Source organism: Nerophis lumbriciformis, linkage group LG25, assembly GCF_033978685.3.
Source record: "Nerophis lumbriciformis linkage group LG25, RoL_Nlum_v2.1, whole genome shotgun sequence".
Classification (NCBI taxonomy): Eukaryota; Metazoa; Chordata; class Actinopteri; order Syngnathiformes; family Syngnathidae; genus Nerophis; species Nerophis lumbriciformis.
Window position 1 is genome coordinate 15,662,517 of NC_084572.2, and position 17,484 is coordinate 15,680,000.

The window sequence follows — 17,484 nt, forward strand, 5'->3', positions numbered from 1 at the left end:
ATGCTTATTATAACAGCCTACGAGTACTTGTGGATTAAAATATTTTAAAAAACGATTAAATGCTCTTGATGAACCGCTTGCAAAGATAATGGTCCCAACAAAAGGAAATGGCATGAAAAACATGACAATGCCAAGACATCTGATTGGATACACATCATAAAGATGACAAAATATTGTACAGCCCTACTTAACGATGCAAATATTTGCCAAAATGTTACCCCAGTATTCGTATGCGATAGACCCACTACTCGGCGTAACAAATGCCACCTTGTGTGCGCCTATCCTTCTGCAGAATCAATTTACCAAACAAATAATGTGATGGTGACTCAGTCTCTGTGCATTTTTAAAATTAAGTAAGACCGCCAAAAAAAAAACATTGGGAAAAAGAATGTCGCAAATGCCCGAACTTGAATAAAGGTGAGAAACACTATTGAAATCAAGAAATAACTCGTAGCAAAGAACAGAACATTTATTTTTGCATTGTTTTTGCATATATTTGTGGGTGACTGGGATGGATTAATTGCATTTACAATACTTGTTATAGAAAAAGTTATTCCAGTTTAGGTACAATTCGGTCTTCGTCTAACCTTTTGGAATGAGGTGACCTGGCTCAGATGGTAGAGCAACTGCCCAGAATATTGAGGTTCCAGGTAAAAATACAGCTTTTTGCCATCCCTGTCACTGTCGTTGTGTCCTTAGGCAAGACACTTCACCCACCTTACTTCCAGTGCAACCCACCCTGGTGCATAAATTTGAATGAATGGTTGATGGTGATCGGAGAAGCCGTTGCTGCAAATTTGCAGTCTACCCCAAAGCAGCTGTGGCTACAAATGTAGCTCCACACCATCATTATGTGAATAATATTTAACAAATTATGGGTTTTCAGTGTCATGCACTTTGAGCACTATATAAATCCAATCCAGAAACAATATTATTGTTATTATTATCAAAGGAATCCAAGGCACTACTATATGTTACATGGAGCTTTATTGTACAAACCCCGTTTCCATTTGAGTTGGGAAATTGTGTTAGATGTAAATATTAACAAAATACAATGATTTGCAAATCCTTTTCAACCCATATTCAATTGAATGCACTACAAAGACAAGATATTTCATGTTCAAACTCATAAACTTTATTGTTTTTTTGCAAATAATAATTAACTTAGAATTTCATGGCTGCAACACGTGCCAAATTAGTTGAGAAAGGGCATGTTCACCACTGTGTTACATCACCTTTTCTTTTAACAACACTCTAAGGAACTTCTCAGGTGGAATTCTTTCCCATTCTTGCTTGATGTACAGCTTAAGTTGTTCAACAGTCCGGGGGTCTCCGTTGTGGTATTTTAGGCTTCATAATGCGCCACACATTTTCAATGGGAGACAGGTCTGGACTACAGGCAGGCCAGTCTAGTACCCGCAGTCTTTTACTATGAAGCCACGTTGATGTAACACATGGCTTGGCATTGTCTTCCTGAAATAAGCAGGGGCGTCCATGGTAACGTTGCTTGGATGGCAACATATGTTGCTCCAAAACCTGTGTGTACCTTTCAGCATTAATGGCGCCTTCACAGATGTGTAAGTTACCCATGTGTTGGGCACTAATACACTCCCATACCATCACAGATGCTGGCTTTTCAACTTTGCGCCTATAACAATCCGGATGGTTCTTTTCCTCTTTAGTCCGGAGGACACGACGTCCAGTTTCCAAAAACAATTTGAAATGTGGACTCGTCAAACCACAGAACACTTTTCCACTTTGCATCAGTCCATCTTAGATGAGCTCAGGCCCAGCGAAGCCGACGGCGTTTCTGGGTGTTGTTGATAAACGGTTTTCGCCTTGCATAGGAGAGTTTTAACTTGCACTTACAGATGTAGCGACCAACTGTAGTTACTGACAGTGGGTTTCTGAAGTGTTCCTGAGCCCATGTGGTGATATCCTTTACACACTGATGTCGCTTGTTGATGCAGTACAGCCTGAGGGATCGAAGGTCACAGGCTTAGCTGCTTACGTGCAGTGATTTCTCCAGATTCTTTGAACCTTTTGATGATATTATGGACCGTAGATGGTGAAATCCCTACATTTCTTGCAATAGCTGCTTGAGAAAGGTTTTTCTTAAACTGTTCAACAATTTGCTCACGCATTTGTTGACAAAGTGGTGACCCTTGTCCCATCCTTGTTTGTGAATGACTGAGCATTTCATGGAATCTACTTTTATACCGAATCATGGCACCCACCTGTTCCCAATTTGCCTGCACACCTGTGGGATGTTCCAAATAAGTGTTTGATGAGCATTCCTCAACTTTATCAGGATTTATTGCCACCTTTCCCAACTTCTTTGTCACGTGTTGCTGGCATCAAATTGTAAAGTTAATGATTATTTGCAAAAAAAAAAAAGTTTATCAGTTTGAACATCAAATATGTTGTCTTTGTAGCATATTCAACTGAATATGGGTTGAAAATGATTTGCAAATCATTGTATTCCGTTTATATTTACATCTAACACAATTTCCCAACTCATACGAAAACGGGGTTTGTACAACAAACTTATTATACAGGTGTCCACAAATCCTTACCAGACAATTCTGTCTTCTCAAAACTAGAGCAAAGTTTATACTGATTGATGGGATGATCCGATTTTATTTGTGTTCGTGTCCATGATGTCTTTAGGTTTTCTCAGTCAGACAAAGTGCCACTTGTCCACTGTAAAAATGCAGACATGAAGTATTAAACATTAAATAAATGTTGTGGATAAGTCAAGCATTATGTACTTGCCTTCTGGAGGAACACACTGACCGCTACTGAGTTCAGGGGTCTGAGGGCATAAAAGTTACCAAATGACCAAATATCGCTAATGTACATGTTATTAGAGTAGAATGAAGGCAAAGTCTCACCAATTGGACCACGTATCTGGCTTCTTCTGCTTTGCATTTGAAAGGACTTTCACTGCATGATATATTTTTACTGAACACAAAAATCAAAGCAAAGTCAGTCACATCATTTTCATAGAACACACGTCCTTCGTAAGGTCACGCCTATGTTACCATTCAATCCCTCCACTATTCGTCTCCTTTTGCACTAGTGCCCTCCAGTGCTCATGTGTGGACTTGATCATCTCAACAGCAAAGTCCTTCAACATTAGGACAAATCAGTTAGAATAGTCCAGAAAAAGGACTCAACGTTACTACACAATGTGTTCTCATACCTTATCTTTGAATTGTGCATTGAATCCAAATTGGTTCTCGGGTTTCCCATCAGGAACTTTGTATTTCCTGAACCAGTCCACAGTGGCCTCTAAATGACCGGGCCGGCTCTTACAGACATCGTCTATGTCTATGAAAAACAGAATGGCAAATGAAGATCAATAGGGACCCTTGTTTGTCTTTGAATGAATGGAAATATGTGCTTCTCCGGTTACACTTCAGACTATGTTGAAGAGGTTTATTTTTAATAAAGAACATGAAACAAATGGCAGTGGTCTAAAAATAAAAGTCAAACTAGTCTACAGCTGGATGAATGGTTTTCTTATTCCAGGGGTGTCCAAACTTTTTCCATCGAGGTTCAAAAACAAAAATAAAAACAAGGTCACACGTTGATATTTCTTAGGATCGCCTTTGAATTGGATTAAGGCCCACTTGCTACGTGGCATCGTTTCCACAAACTTCTGTAGGGTCACTATTTCTGTCCAAAGTTGGATTACATTTTCACCAAGATCTTTTTATTGATGACAGAAGATTCAACAGTGTCCAAACTGTCTATGCATTCTTAACCCAGCTGAAGTAATTTCCTTTTGTTTTCTCATGCTGGATGAGTGCCAACTATTTTACTCTCCTGAAAACAGATTAATGTCTTTTACATGACCACAGCATGGGTTTTTGGACATGGTTGTTGAACAAATGTGATTTTAGTCACTGCATCAGTTATGGCTAAATAACTGAAAGGTATTCACCCATGTAGTGATTATCTAATAGGAGGCTCTAACCTATTTGCTTAGTTTAATCAAGGTTTTTATCATTTTTGTCACTCGTGCTCCTTTGTAATGCTTTGATACATTTCAACGTTAATTTTAGGATATGCCTCAGTCAAAAAAACAGCTGAAGGCCACCTGGGCCAGATATTTACACATGTCTAAACTTTAATTTCACATTAGATCAGACCTAGGCAAATTAAAGCCCGTTAGGATTTTTAATACGGCCCGCCCGACATTTCCAAATAATTTTTTTTGACTTTTTAGCATTGAAACTGCAGCCATTATAATGTGCAGCGCTGTTTTCAAATTACCTTAAATCTTGAACTATAGAAATATTTAAATGGTTGGAATCTGCGCTTTTGAAATTGGGAGTTAAATCACCAAAAATGATTCCCGGGCGCGGCCACCGCTGCTGCTCAATGCTCCCCTCACCTCCCAGGGGGTGATCAAGGGTGATGGGTCAAATGCAGAGAATAATTTCGCCACACCTAGTGTGTGTGTGACAATCATTGGTACTTTAACTTTAACGTTTAAGTAATATATGAGTTATTATGGTAATCTACATCACAGCAGATCAGAGGAGGCACCAAGCTGTGTGGACAGGGTTTGTTTCCATAGTGTTTACAGAGCAGCCAGCCATAAACAAAGGTGTCAGGGACAGACGCGGAAGCAGATTTTTACAGCAAAGTTCTACAGAAAAGTGATTAGAATGGAGCTCATTCAGTATCATTCAATAAAAAAGCAAAATTCCATTCCGTTTTTAGAAGAAGTGGTATGTAATAACGTTTTTAACATTCTTTCAGACATTGTTGTGAGTTTTTGTACTAGTGTTCCAGAAAAAAGGGACCCAAGCACACATACTGTACACCAGATATACTGTATATATGTGCTTTGGAGCCCCTGCTTCGAAAGAAAATAATGTTTGCCTTGGTGCCCTTCCAACGTAGTAACGCTCCTGCACACAAACTGCTACCACTCCCTCTCTTCTCTCTCGCCCACTCACTTACACACATCCCTCACCCCACATACTGCCATTCTTAAAGGAGCACACACACACACATATGCTACTCTCACAACAATCAGTTCACAAGTTGGCCAAATCGGCTGGGAAGCAGATGACCAGCTTTTTTGGCGCTCTAAAAAGAGCAGAGGAGGCAAATAAAGACAGTGCTATGAGCCAGCTGCGGACTGTGTATTACTTGGCCAAAGAGAACCTCCCCTTGTCGAAGTTCCAAAGCCTGACTGAGCTGCAAAAGTCCAATGGTGCCAGCATACCGGCAGCTTATGTCCATCACGAAGTCAGAGATGAAATGCTAGAGGCATTAAGTGCCACTGTATTAAATGACATTGAAACTAACTTGCGAAATTCTAAGTTTTTTGGCATTATTCGCGATGAAAGTGTAGATGTGGCGTTTTTTAAAGGATTGATGATCTACATACAGGTGAGAATATCCATCCATTCATTTTCTACAGCTTGTCCCATGTTGTCTGTATATCTGTGTTGGCCCTGCGATGAGGTGGCGACTTGTCCAGGGTGTACGCCACCTTCCGCCCGAATGCAGCTGATAGGCTCCAGGTGAGAATAATCAATTAAATTTGTCATATGCATGTATGCCCTGCAATTGATTATCATCATTTCATGACCGAAGCAAAAAACTTTTTACACATTTATACTACAATAAATACAACTACAATTTATTAAATAATATAGAAAAAAATCGGTAAAGTTTAGATCTATGAAGGAAAGAAGAAAAGTGAATCAATGTTCATTACTGAATAAACTTACATATGCATAAAAAATTGTTTTCTTTTGTATTTTTTTATTTTATGATTTAAGTAGCGTTTATGACAGCCTTTTTCCACATTATAAAATGTGAGATATACCAGGATGATGCATACATTTATCATTTGTTTTCAAAAAGGTTACAAAAAGTGGGACCCCCAAAAATTTACTGTGGCACCCCATATTGAAAATTTCTAGCCCCAGCGCTGCATATACACACATATATATATATATATATATATATATATATATATATATATATATATATATATACATATACACACACACATACATATACACAGGTATATTATACATATACACATGTATATATACACACACACACACATATACATATACACATGTATATATACACACACACATAGATATATATACAGTATACATATATATATATATATATACACATATACATACATAGGCAGCACGGTGGATTAGGGGTTAGTGCATGTGCCAGTGCATGTGCCTCACAATACAAAGGTCCTGAGTAGTCCTGAGTTCAATCCCGGGCTCAGGATCTTTCTGTGTGGAGTTTGCATGTTCTCCCCGTGACTGCATGGGTTCCCTCCGGGTACTCCGGCTTCCTTCCACTGCCAAAAACATGCACCTGGGGATAGGTTGATTGGCAACACTAAATTGGCCCTAGTGTGTGAGTGTGAATGTTGTCTGTCTATCTGTGTTGGCCCTGCGATGAGGTGGCGACTTGTCCAGGGTGTACCCCGCCTTTCGCCCAAATGCAGCTAAGATAGGCTCCAGCACCCCCCGCGACCCCAAAAGGGAATGCGGTAGAAAATGGATAAATGGATGGATATACATACACATTTAAATATAAATACACACACATATACAGTATATATATATACACACACACACATATATATATATACACACATAAATATATATAAATATACATAAATACACATATATATAAGTATACATATATACACACATTTATATATACATATATACTGTATGTACATATATAGACACATATACGCACATTTATGTACATATACACACACACACACATATACACACATATATATGCACATATATACACATGTACATACATATATACACATATATACACGTACACATATAGACGCATAACCATATACACATATATACTAGGGGTGTAACGGTACGTGTATTTGTATTGAACCGTTTCGGTACGGGGGTTCCGGTTCGGTTCGGAGGTGTACCGAACGAGTTTCCACACGAACATATGAAGTAGCCGCCTAAGCTAAAGTCTTAACAAGCTGCTCTGCTTTCTGCCTCGGTCTCCTACACAGCACCCAGCATTGTCCCACCCACACAACCATCTGATTGGTTACAACCATAGCGGTAACAGCCAATCAGCAGTGCGTATTCAGAGCGCATGTAGTCAGTGCTTCTGCGGTGGGGTTAGCAGATAGGTGTTTAGCAGGTAAGCATCAGGCAGCGGACTCTCCCCAAATTAAAATAAACACCTCCCAGTCAACTACTAGTAACATCACTATGAGCCCGTTGATGTTCTAGAAACAAACTGCAGCTCAGCTCGCTCGAAGTCCTGGCTAGAGGTGAAGGCTAATTAGCTTTTAGCGTAACGTTAGCTCATTTTGCGGTGTGTGTGTTAGCTCATTGAGCGGTGTGTGTGTGTGTGTGTGTGTGTGTGTGTGTGTGTGTGTGTGTGTGTGTGTGTGTGTGTGTGTGTGTGTGTGTGTGTGTGTGTGTGTGTGTGTGTGTGTGATAAAAATCAACTACAGGCTTCCCGAATGCTGTAATAAATTAAGCATGATGAGTTGACTTGAAACTGTTTAATGTTGCACTTTTTATATGTAGAAGAAAAGTTTTGTCATTCTATTTAATCTGAGCAACAACTTGAGGCAGTTTAATGTTGATTAACGTGGGCAGAATTATTATAGTGTTCCCAATGTTAAAAGGATAAAGCCATTGTTTCCAAATTTGGTAAATAAATAACCAAAAAAATTTATATTTTGTTGTTTTCTTACTGTACCGAAAAATTAACCAAACCGTGACCTCTAAATCAGGGTACGTACCGAACCGAAGTTTTTGTGTACCGTTACACCCCTAATATTTACACATACACTTATATACACATTCACACATATATACACATAAACATACACTTATATATATATATATATATTGAATAATATACACACACACATATATATATATATATATATATATATATACACATTAATACACATATGTATATATGTACACATATTCACACACACACATACCGGTATATATACAAATATATACACGCACACAAACACACGCATATATACATATATACACACACACACACACACACACACATATATATATATATATATATATATATATATATATATATATATATATATATATATATATATATATATATATATATATATATATATATATATACCTATATATGTATATACGTATATATACACACATATATATATATATATATATATATATATACACATACACACGCATGCACGCACGCATGAACGAATGCACTCAAACACACACAGGCCCCCAGACACATTTTTTTTCCTCTCAATGAGACCCCCCGAGTCAAAATAATTGCCCAGTCCTGCATTAGATAAAGCTTTACAACAAAATAGGAGTAAAATGAAAGACAATGTACAGACACATGATCCCTCAATCAAATTGAGCATTTTGATGCTTTGTTGTTCAGAAACGATTTTGGTTAAAGGCCTCTCACTTCACAAGCTACCGAAGGGAACTGACATTGCGTTTTCAAGGGAAATGTTGACAGTACGCGACATTGTTTAGAATGACAACTTCTGACTCCAACAGGAATGTAAGAGAAGGGTATGAACCCATTAGACTAGTCATATGAAAAACACCTACTATTTAAGTTTTTGGCATCAGGGTCCTCTGCATTGATAGCGATGACTTTCCAGTCCATTTCGCCTTCGTCAATCATTGCCAAAATTCCGAGCACTTTCACTTGGATGACCTGCCCAATGGAGCACACCTAGAAGAAAAGACAGAAGCAAAGGATTTCATCAAGGAAGGAATGTATTTTGAGTAATTAATTGTTGGGCCCCAATAGTTCTTACCTGTGTACCAATGTCACAGACGTCGATGGGATCGTTATCGCCACAGCATTTTGTTTCCGAGTCGGTATGGTTGGGGTCCTCCCACGTCTTTTCCAATGAATGATGTAACAAATCGAACAGTTTCACAAACATTTTAGACTGAGCAGCAGAAGCAGGGATACATTTTAAACTCTGGACTAAGTTATGAATACATTAATGTAATGTAAGCGCCATATTGGTTTGCATTTAGAGCAAACTTAACTTAACTTTTTGACCTCGGGGCCCAACTTTTCCAATACAGAGGGTCCTGGGGCCCACTCAAATATTAACACTGAATTAGTAAACTAATCTAACCTGTTTACAGTTGACAACCTTGCCAAATGATATGAAACCATGTATTAATCACAAATATTATTAATTTAACACATAAACCTGAGGCTTAGGTCAGGCTGATTAGAAAAATAAGATCTAACTAAATGGACTGCGTAAGAAGGGACTCACAAGTGACAAAATGAATGTACATACAATTATGTTGTGCTAAAATAAACAAACTAAATAAACAAATAATGAGTATGTTTCTGAACAAAACTGTCAGTAAAATTTTAAGTGAAAATGAAAATACAGCTTCATCGATTTAGTCATAATTTTTGCGGTTAAGAAGCTTTTTTATGACTTTAGCTCTAGACTTCTTCTGTTTGTTTATATTGTCATAACTGCCACAAGTGGTGAGAAAATGTATTACAACTGAGTACCGCTGCGGCTTATATGGACCACAGCTAAGAAACAGATATTTTCTGGCAGCCCAACAACGGCCCCATGGTGAAAAAACACTGATGTTTAGAGTATACTGACTGTAACAGAAGCGTTATTTCAAACATTATCATTTATTTGTCGCACTTGTTCGTATCATTTAAACAATATGATGGATGACAGCTTTACCTGTGGAATGGCTCCATAGTTCCAAATGTAACCTTTATGGGGAAATATGTTGGCGACATATCGGAGCTTGCCTTTCTTCACATCTTGCATGATGGGATTCAGAGGTTCCTGTGTTGCGATCTGAAAATTGTTGAAACGATGAAGATGCATGTATTTGTGTGCATGTGTTCGCGCGAATTCCCCCGAATGTTAATACAGTTGCATAAAAATAAAAGGCTTCAGACGATTAGGTTAATGTTATTGAAAAAATACTGATATTGATGTTTTAAAAATACAATAAATGATGTCAGGTTTGTCCAAGTTTATATACAAGTGTTTCTCTGCCAGGCAACACTATTTGCTGACTTACAAAGATGAAAATTTGGCAAAACAACGACAGAATAAAAATACTGTATATGTAGTAAGGGGCTTAACTTTTTATGAAGCTCTTTTGGGGGCAGAGAATCTGTGCCAGCATGTGGCACTATAGAGCAGTAGAACCACACATAACTTTGACTATTACAATAAAAATATAAATTACATTTATTGGCAATGTATTAACAATAACATGGCATGATATAATAAAAAAATCTGTATATATCTGTAAAAAAATATATATATATTTTAAAATATGGCTGGACAAATCATAACATTTTTATCTTGTATTTTGGCTTTTCACAATCATAAAAATATCATTGGAAAAAAATTAATTAATGGGCCATGCAGCGTGCATGCAAATTTCTGAGCTTGTAACAGTGAAACATAAGTGAGCGTACAAGTGAAAACAAGACCACGTCTACTAGAAGTTTGGAATCTCATCATGGTTGCTACTTTTTAGTTGACACAGCGCTAGTACACCTAATCAATCATCACTTAACTCGGCGATAAAGAGTAAGGCATATGATTTTTGCATCAACGTAACTGTGGACAGACTCACAGAAATGGTAAATAAAACAAACGCAAAACATCAGTGAAATTGACATAAATGTGGGTTAAATGCTGTATTTGTGAGGAGAAGGAACATTTGTTTGGGGAAATATTGTGTCCCCGGGCTACTTATTCCTTCCCAAAACACTCAACCCATACTGAACCAAACAATGTCAAGATGATCAATTAAAACACCAAATAAATAAGAAGCTAGATTTAGCAAGAACAATCCACTCACCCACAACACATATCTTCTTGTGTTGTCGTAAACGCCATCATCGATGTAAGCTTATCATATAAACAGGACAGCTTTTGCAACTCGAGACTCTCTTTTGTTTCTTTTCAAGCATCAAGCCTCGTCTCTACACGTCAAGCTCAGAAAAAAAACACAATTCCTCCTTTACAATAACAGCGCTGTGAGTAACAACTGATCTGACTTTGCGAACAAAATAAGTTTTAAAAATGTACCTTACACAAGCATAATGTAGTTAAAGCACTTGCAGTATTGATACTTTTACAATTATGCTTTGATTTATAATATTGGTCAAAATTGTAATATGAATTGCACCAATAAATGTGAGGATTTTTGCATTTAATTAACAAACATTTTATTTATGACACAAAAACAAACTATGGTGATTAAATACATGTAAAAGGTAAAAAACGGAATAAAAAAATAAACTGGGAAAAACAGAATAAAAATTTTTAATTTTACTATTGTTTTACTTTTACTTGTTTATTCGTTACTAATTTACAGTCAGTTGTTCTGTTAATTCATACTTAAGTTGAGTTTAGGTGGTACGCTAAATACTCGTTTTTTTCTAATGAATGATTGTGTTATTAAACGTGATTTAAATATCAATCAAGATAATCGTGATTAATATCTCCCATATTCATCCAGCCCTAGTTCATACGTTTAATGGAAAGTCACCCTATCCTAAAGGCTTGATTTCACAATACTAAGAAAGCAGTTATTGATGTGTTTTGAGACTTCCCCCTACCTCCATCTTTGCATTTGACCACCGAGGTACCTCCACGACCATGTTGAAGAGCACCTAAAAATACAAACGCTATTTACAACGCATGTGCACGCTGAGATGTTTTTGGATGTTAAGAAAGGAAGTCGGACCATACCTCGCTCTTTTTTGCCTTCTTTGCTGGCAAATCCTGCTGAGAGAAAAATAATAAATATTTTGATAAGATAGATGATGCACATTATACCAACGCTACGTACCTGTTCTGCCTCTGCTATCAGTGGAATATCATGGAAAGGAGAAATGTAGTTGCCTTCTGAGTTTTCTGGGGGAGGGAAAGAATAGACACAATGAAAAAAACACAATTCTGTATTGTCCAGTTCGACTCTCCTCGGACAAGCTCTGTGCATGCATAGGCTTCACATCCAAAACACATGCACTGTCAAAAGGTGTGCGTGTAAATGTCTTTAGGCTTTTATGGGTCCTAGACTGACTGGTGACCCCAACCTCTTGAGTGAAGTCAACTACCTGGTTTATTAGACCGGTGTTTTTCAACCACAGTGCCGTGAGATACCGTCTGGTGTGCCGTGGGAGATTATGTAATTTCATCTAATTGGGTTAAAAATATTTTTTGCAAATCAGTAATTATAATCCGTAAATGTGCCGTTGTTGAGTGTCTGTGCTGTCTAGAGCTCGGCAGAGTAACCGTGTAATACTCTTCAATATCAGTAGGTGGCAGCAGGTAGCTAATTGCTTTGTAGATGTAGGGAACATGGTTTGTTTTCATCACAATATGCGGGAGGCAGCGTGTAGGTAAAAAAGTATCTAACACTTGAACCAAATGTAAACAAAAGGTGAGTGCCGCTAAGAAAAGGCATTGAAGCTCAGGGATGGCTATGCAAAACGAAACTAAAACTGAACTGGCTGCAAAGTAAACAAAAACAGAATGCTGGACGACAGCAAAAACTTACAGCGTGTGGAGCAAACGGCGTCCACAAAGTACACCCGTACATGACATGACAATCAACAATGTCCACACAAAGGAGGATAGCGTCCGCACAGCTTAAATAGTCTTGATTGCGTGAACAAAGCAGGTGCGGGGAATAGCGTTCAAGGAAGACATGAAACTGCTACAGGAAAATACCAACAAAAGAGGAAAAGCCACCAAAATATGTGCGCAAGACAATAACTAAAACACTACACACAGGAAAACACCAAAAAACTCAAAATAAATTAAGGCGTGCTGTGACAGGTCGCGACAGTACACCTACTTTGAGACAAGAGCTATAGTGATGCATGCTTGGTTATGGTTTGAATATACATCCAACAATTGCGACCTTTTTTTTTGTCAATATCGGCTACTGAGTTTCATTTTATTAATGTTTTCTGCGGATGGTGTGCCTCAGAATTTTTTCAATGAAAAAAATGTGCTTTGGCTCAGAGAAGGTTGAAAAACAAAATGTGATTTAAGCGGGTACCATACTTTGTGCCCATGTGACCAACAACCGGAAGTACAGCACAGCACACTAACAACTTAGAAAGCTACACGAAACAACTAGAGATGTCCGTATCGGCCGATAAATGCATTAAAATGTAATATCGGAAATTATCGGTATCGTTTTTTTTTTATTATCAGTATAATTTTTTTGTTTTTTTTATTAAATCAACATAAAAAACACAAGATACACTAACAATTAGTGCACCAACCCAAAAAAACTCCCTCCCCCATTTACACTCATTCACACAAAAGGGTTGTTTCTTTCTGTTATTAATATTCTGGTTCCTACATTATATATCAATATATATCAATAGTCTGCAAGGGATACAGTCCGTAAGCACACGATTGTGCGTGCTGCTGGTCCACTAATAGTACTAACCTTTAACAGTTAATTTGACTAATTTTCATTAATTACTAATTTCTATGTAACTGTTTTTATATTGTTTTACTTTCTTTTTTATTCAGGAAAATGTTTTTAATCTATTTATCTTATTTTATTAATATTTTTAAAAAGTACCTGATCTTCACCATACCTGGTTGTCCAAATTAGGCATAATAATGTGTTAATTCCACGACTGCATATATCGGTTGATATCGGTATCGGTTGATAACGGTATCAGTAATTAAAGAGTTGGACAATATCGGATATCGGCAAAAAGCCATTATCGGACATCCCGAGAAATAACGTTACGGGTGCTATCACTTTAATTCCCTTTAAGGTTAAATATTAACTTTGGGTCAGCTGTCGAGGCGTCCATACTCCAGTGCCACCATAAAACACCCAAAGTGTGGGTAACTAGCAGGTGTTAATTACCCGGTAATGGTTACACACTACTTACTAAAATAAACCCGGTAATTTGGAGTGTTGGGGCTTCCTCGCTCCACCGCTTGATAGTGCATCATTTTTCTTGAAGAGTACAAATGAGACACAGCGGTTGGTCGGGTGACGAGTTTGTGTCCACAAGTGGGAAAGAACCCTAAAACTGTCCGCAAGACACTACCAGAAGAGCTTTGCAACAGCAGCGGTCTCATTGCGGAGGTACTCGCCAGTACTTCCTGCTTCCTTTCAAAATGGCAACAGACTGGACGAGAAACTTCCGGAAATGGCCCTTAAAAATAAAAGTTTATATTTCACAAATCGAGAGCAAGCAACAGTAATTTTAAGTGCTTCCTTCGTATTTAGGAAGGTTTGTTTATCATGCACCCTAAAGACAACAACATCATTCATATGAATTTAATACATTCCTTAATTAATGTTAGTCATATTTTATTTTGATAACAACCGAGAGTGGATAGAGTTCTTACATTTCCTGACACAATTAGATTATTCTACTGCCACCTGTCTGTGGAAAGACAGAAGTTTTTCCACATTTATTCAGAACTGTGGAACCATCCAGCCATCCATTTTTCTACCGCTTGTCCCAAACTTACACATACAGTATGTATGCTAACACAAAGATATAATCAAATAATTATGATCAATCTTAAACAGTAAGGCCCCGTAAAAGGAAGTTTGCAACCTTAACCCCCAAAAATGTCCGTCTCGTAAAATTAGTAAGTAAAAAAATGTAATACCGTATTGACATGATTATACAACCACCTTAAATATGAGACAACTTAAAAAACAACAAAAACAAAATATGATCACGTTTTCAATATTAATTTGAATATATATATATATATTTTTTTTTTTTTTTTACTTGTGTTGCAAGTTACCCGTGCATGAAAAGTGCAACATAAATTAAGTTTGACTGATTTCACAAAAATAGAAAATATATATAAAACTATATTTTTAAAGAAGGCCATTGCCTCTATAAAAATGGGACCCATTACCTCCCTGCTTGGCACTCAGCATCAAGGGTTGGAATTGGGGGTTAAATCAACAAAAATGATTCCCGTGCACGGCCACCGCTGTTGCTCACTGCTCCCCTCACCTCCCAGGGGGTGATCAAGAATGATGGGTCAAATGCAGAGAATAATTTCGCCACACCTAGTGTGTGTGTGACAATCATTGGTAAAATAAATAAATAAAAATAAAAATAATGTACAAATATGTAAGCAAAGATGCAAAAAATACAAAAATAATACGAAACATATATGCTTTGCATTAGCTTATCTTAAGGGTCCCCAAACTACGGAGGTCCCAAGTTAAAAAAATTAATAAAAAATTTACTTATTTATTTTAATTATATATATTTTTTAATCTGTCCTTTCTAATTCTTTTTCCCGCTTGTTACTCTCGGTGTCTCCTAGCCGCTCAGGCAAATCATATTGTCTAAAAATGCATTTTCCCATCGATAACGTGACATGATGTTTTCATACATATATATATATATACATATATATATATATATATATATATATATATATATATATATATACATACATACATACATATGTATATATATACATATACATACATATATACAAACATATACATATATACAAACCCCGTTTCCATATGAGTTGGGAAATTGTGTTAGATGTAAATATAAACGGAATACAATGATTTGCAAATCCTTTTCAACCCATATTCAATTGAATGCACTACAAAGACAAGATATTTGATGTCTAATAAATAATTAACTTAGAATTTCATGGCTGCAACACGTGCCAAAGTAGTTGGGAAAGGGCATGTTCACCACTGTGTTACATCACCTTTTCTTTTAACAACACTCAATAAACGATTGGGAACTGAGGAAACTAATTGTTGAAGCTTTGAAAGTGGAATTCTTTCCCATTCTTGATTTATGTAGAGCTTCAGTCGTTCAACAGTCCAGGGTATGCGCTGTCGTATTTTACGCTTCATAATGCGCCACACATTTTCGATGGGAGACAGGTCTGGACTGCAGGCGGACCAGGAAAGTACCCACACTCTTTTTTTACGAAGCCATGCTGTTGCAACACGTGCTGAATGTGGCTTGGCATTGTCTTGCTGAAATAAGCAGGGGCGTCCATGAAAAAGACAGCTCTTAGAAGGCAGCATATGTTGTTCCAAAACCTGTATGTACCTTTCAGCATTAATGGTGCCTTCACAGATGTGTAAGTTACTCATGCCTTGGGCACTAATGCACCCCCATACCATCTCAGATGCTGGCTTTTGAACTTTGCGTCGATAACAGCCTGGATGGTTCGCTTCCCCTTTGGTCCGGATGACACAATGTCGAATATTTCCAAAAACAATTTGAAATGTGGACTCGTCAGACGACAGAACACTTTTCCACTTTGCATGAGTCCATCTTGGATGTTCTCGGGCCCAGAGAAGCCGGCGGCGTTTCTGGATGTTGTTGATAAATGGCTTTCGCTTTGCATAGTAGAGCTTTAACTTGCACTTACAGATGTAGCGACAAACTGTATTTAGTGACAGTGGTTTTCTGAAGTGTTCCCGAGCCCATGTGGTGATATCCTTTAGAGATTGATGTCGGTTTTTGATACAGTGCCGTCTGAGGGATCGAAGGTCACGGTCATTCAATGTTGGTTTCCGGCCATGCCGCTTACGTGGAGTGATTTCTCCAGATTCTCTGAACCTTTTGATGATATTATGGACCGTAGATGTTGAAATCCCTAAATTTCTTGCAATTGCACTTTGAGAAACGTTGTTCTTAAACTGTTTGACTATTTGCTCACGCAGTTGTGGACAAAGGGGTGTACCTCACCCCGTCCTTTCTTGTGAAAGACTGAGCATTTTTTGGGAAGCTGTTTTTATACCCAATCATGGCACCCACCTGTTCCCAATTAGCCTGCACACTTGTGGGATGTTCCAAATAAGTGTTTGATGAGCATTCCTCAACTTTATCAGTATTTATTGCCACCTTTCCCAACTTCTTTGTCACGTGTTGCTGGCATCAAATTCTAAAGTTAATGATTATTTGCAAAAAAAAAAAAATGTTTATCAGTTTGAACATCAAATATGTTGTCTTTGTAGCATATTCAACTGAATGTGGGTTGAAAATTATTTGCAAATCATTGTATTCCGTTTATATTTACATCTAACACAATTTCCCAACTCATATGGAAACGGGGTTTGTACACACACATATATATATATATATATATATATATATACACATACATATATATGTATATATATATATATATATATATATATATATATACATACATATATATATATACATACATATATATATATATATATACAGCCCAGCCCCCGGCCAAATGGTTTTAACCCAATGCGGCCCCCGAGTCAAAAAGTTATACTTGTATGCGTAATGTATTCTGCAAGCCGTTCCTGTAACTTAAAGGAAAATGTCTTGCTTTATGTGTCAAAAAAATCACATACCGTACAGATATTATTAGGTTTATTGATACAAACA

At 37.3% G+C, this 17,484-nt stretch overlaps 1 protein-coding gene across 2 annotated transcripts; it reads right to left on the bottom strand.

Moving 5' to 3' along the window:
* Positions 1 to 451: 451 nt before the first annotated feature.
* On the bottom strand, positions 452 to 14,200 carry ppa2 (inorganic pyrophosphatase 2). Of its 2 annotated transcripts, none has more exons than XM_061983878.1 (12): positions 13,990 to 14,200; positions 11,913 to 11,977; positions 11,813 to 11,845; positions 11,680 to 11,733; positions 9,773 to 9,892; positions 8,855 to 8,941; positions 8,643 to 8,769; positions 3,206 to 3,333; positions 3,045 to 3,130; positions 2,895 to 2,964; positions 2,776 to 2,815; positions 452 to 2,703 (listed from the first exon to the last, which is right to left on the bottom strand). In XM_061983878.1, exons 1-12 carry the CDS (start codon positions 14,180 to 14,182, stop codon positions 2,681 to 2,683), a joined length of 1,026 nt encoding a protein of 341 aa, XP_061839862.1. In that variant the 5' UTR covers positions 14,183 to 14,200; the 3' UTR covers positions 452 to 2,680. The 2 variants fall into 2 exon arrangements, with proteins under 2 accessions (XP_061839862.1, XP_061839861.1); XM_061983877.1 differs by having other exon boundaries at positions 11,813 to 11,848.
* Between the last annotated feature and the right edge of the window lie 3,284 nt (positions 14,201 to 17,484).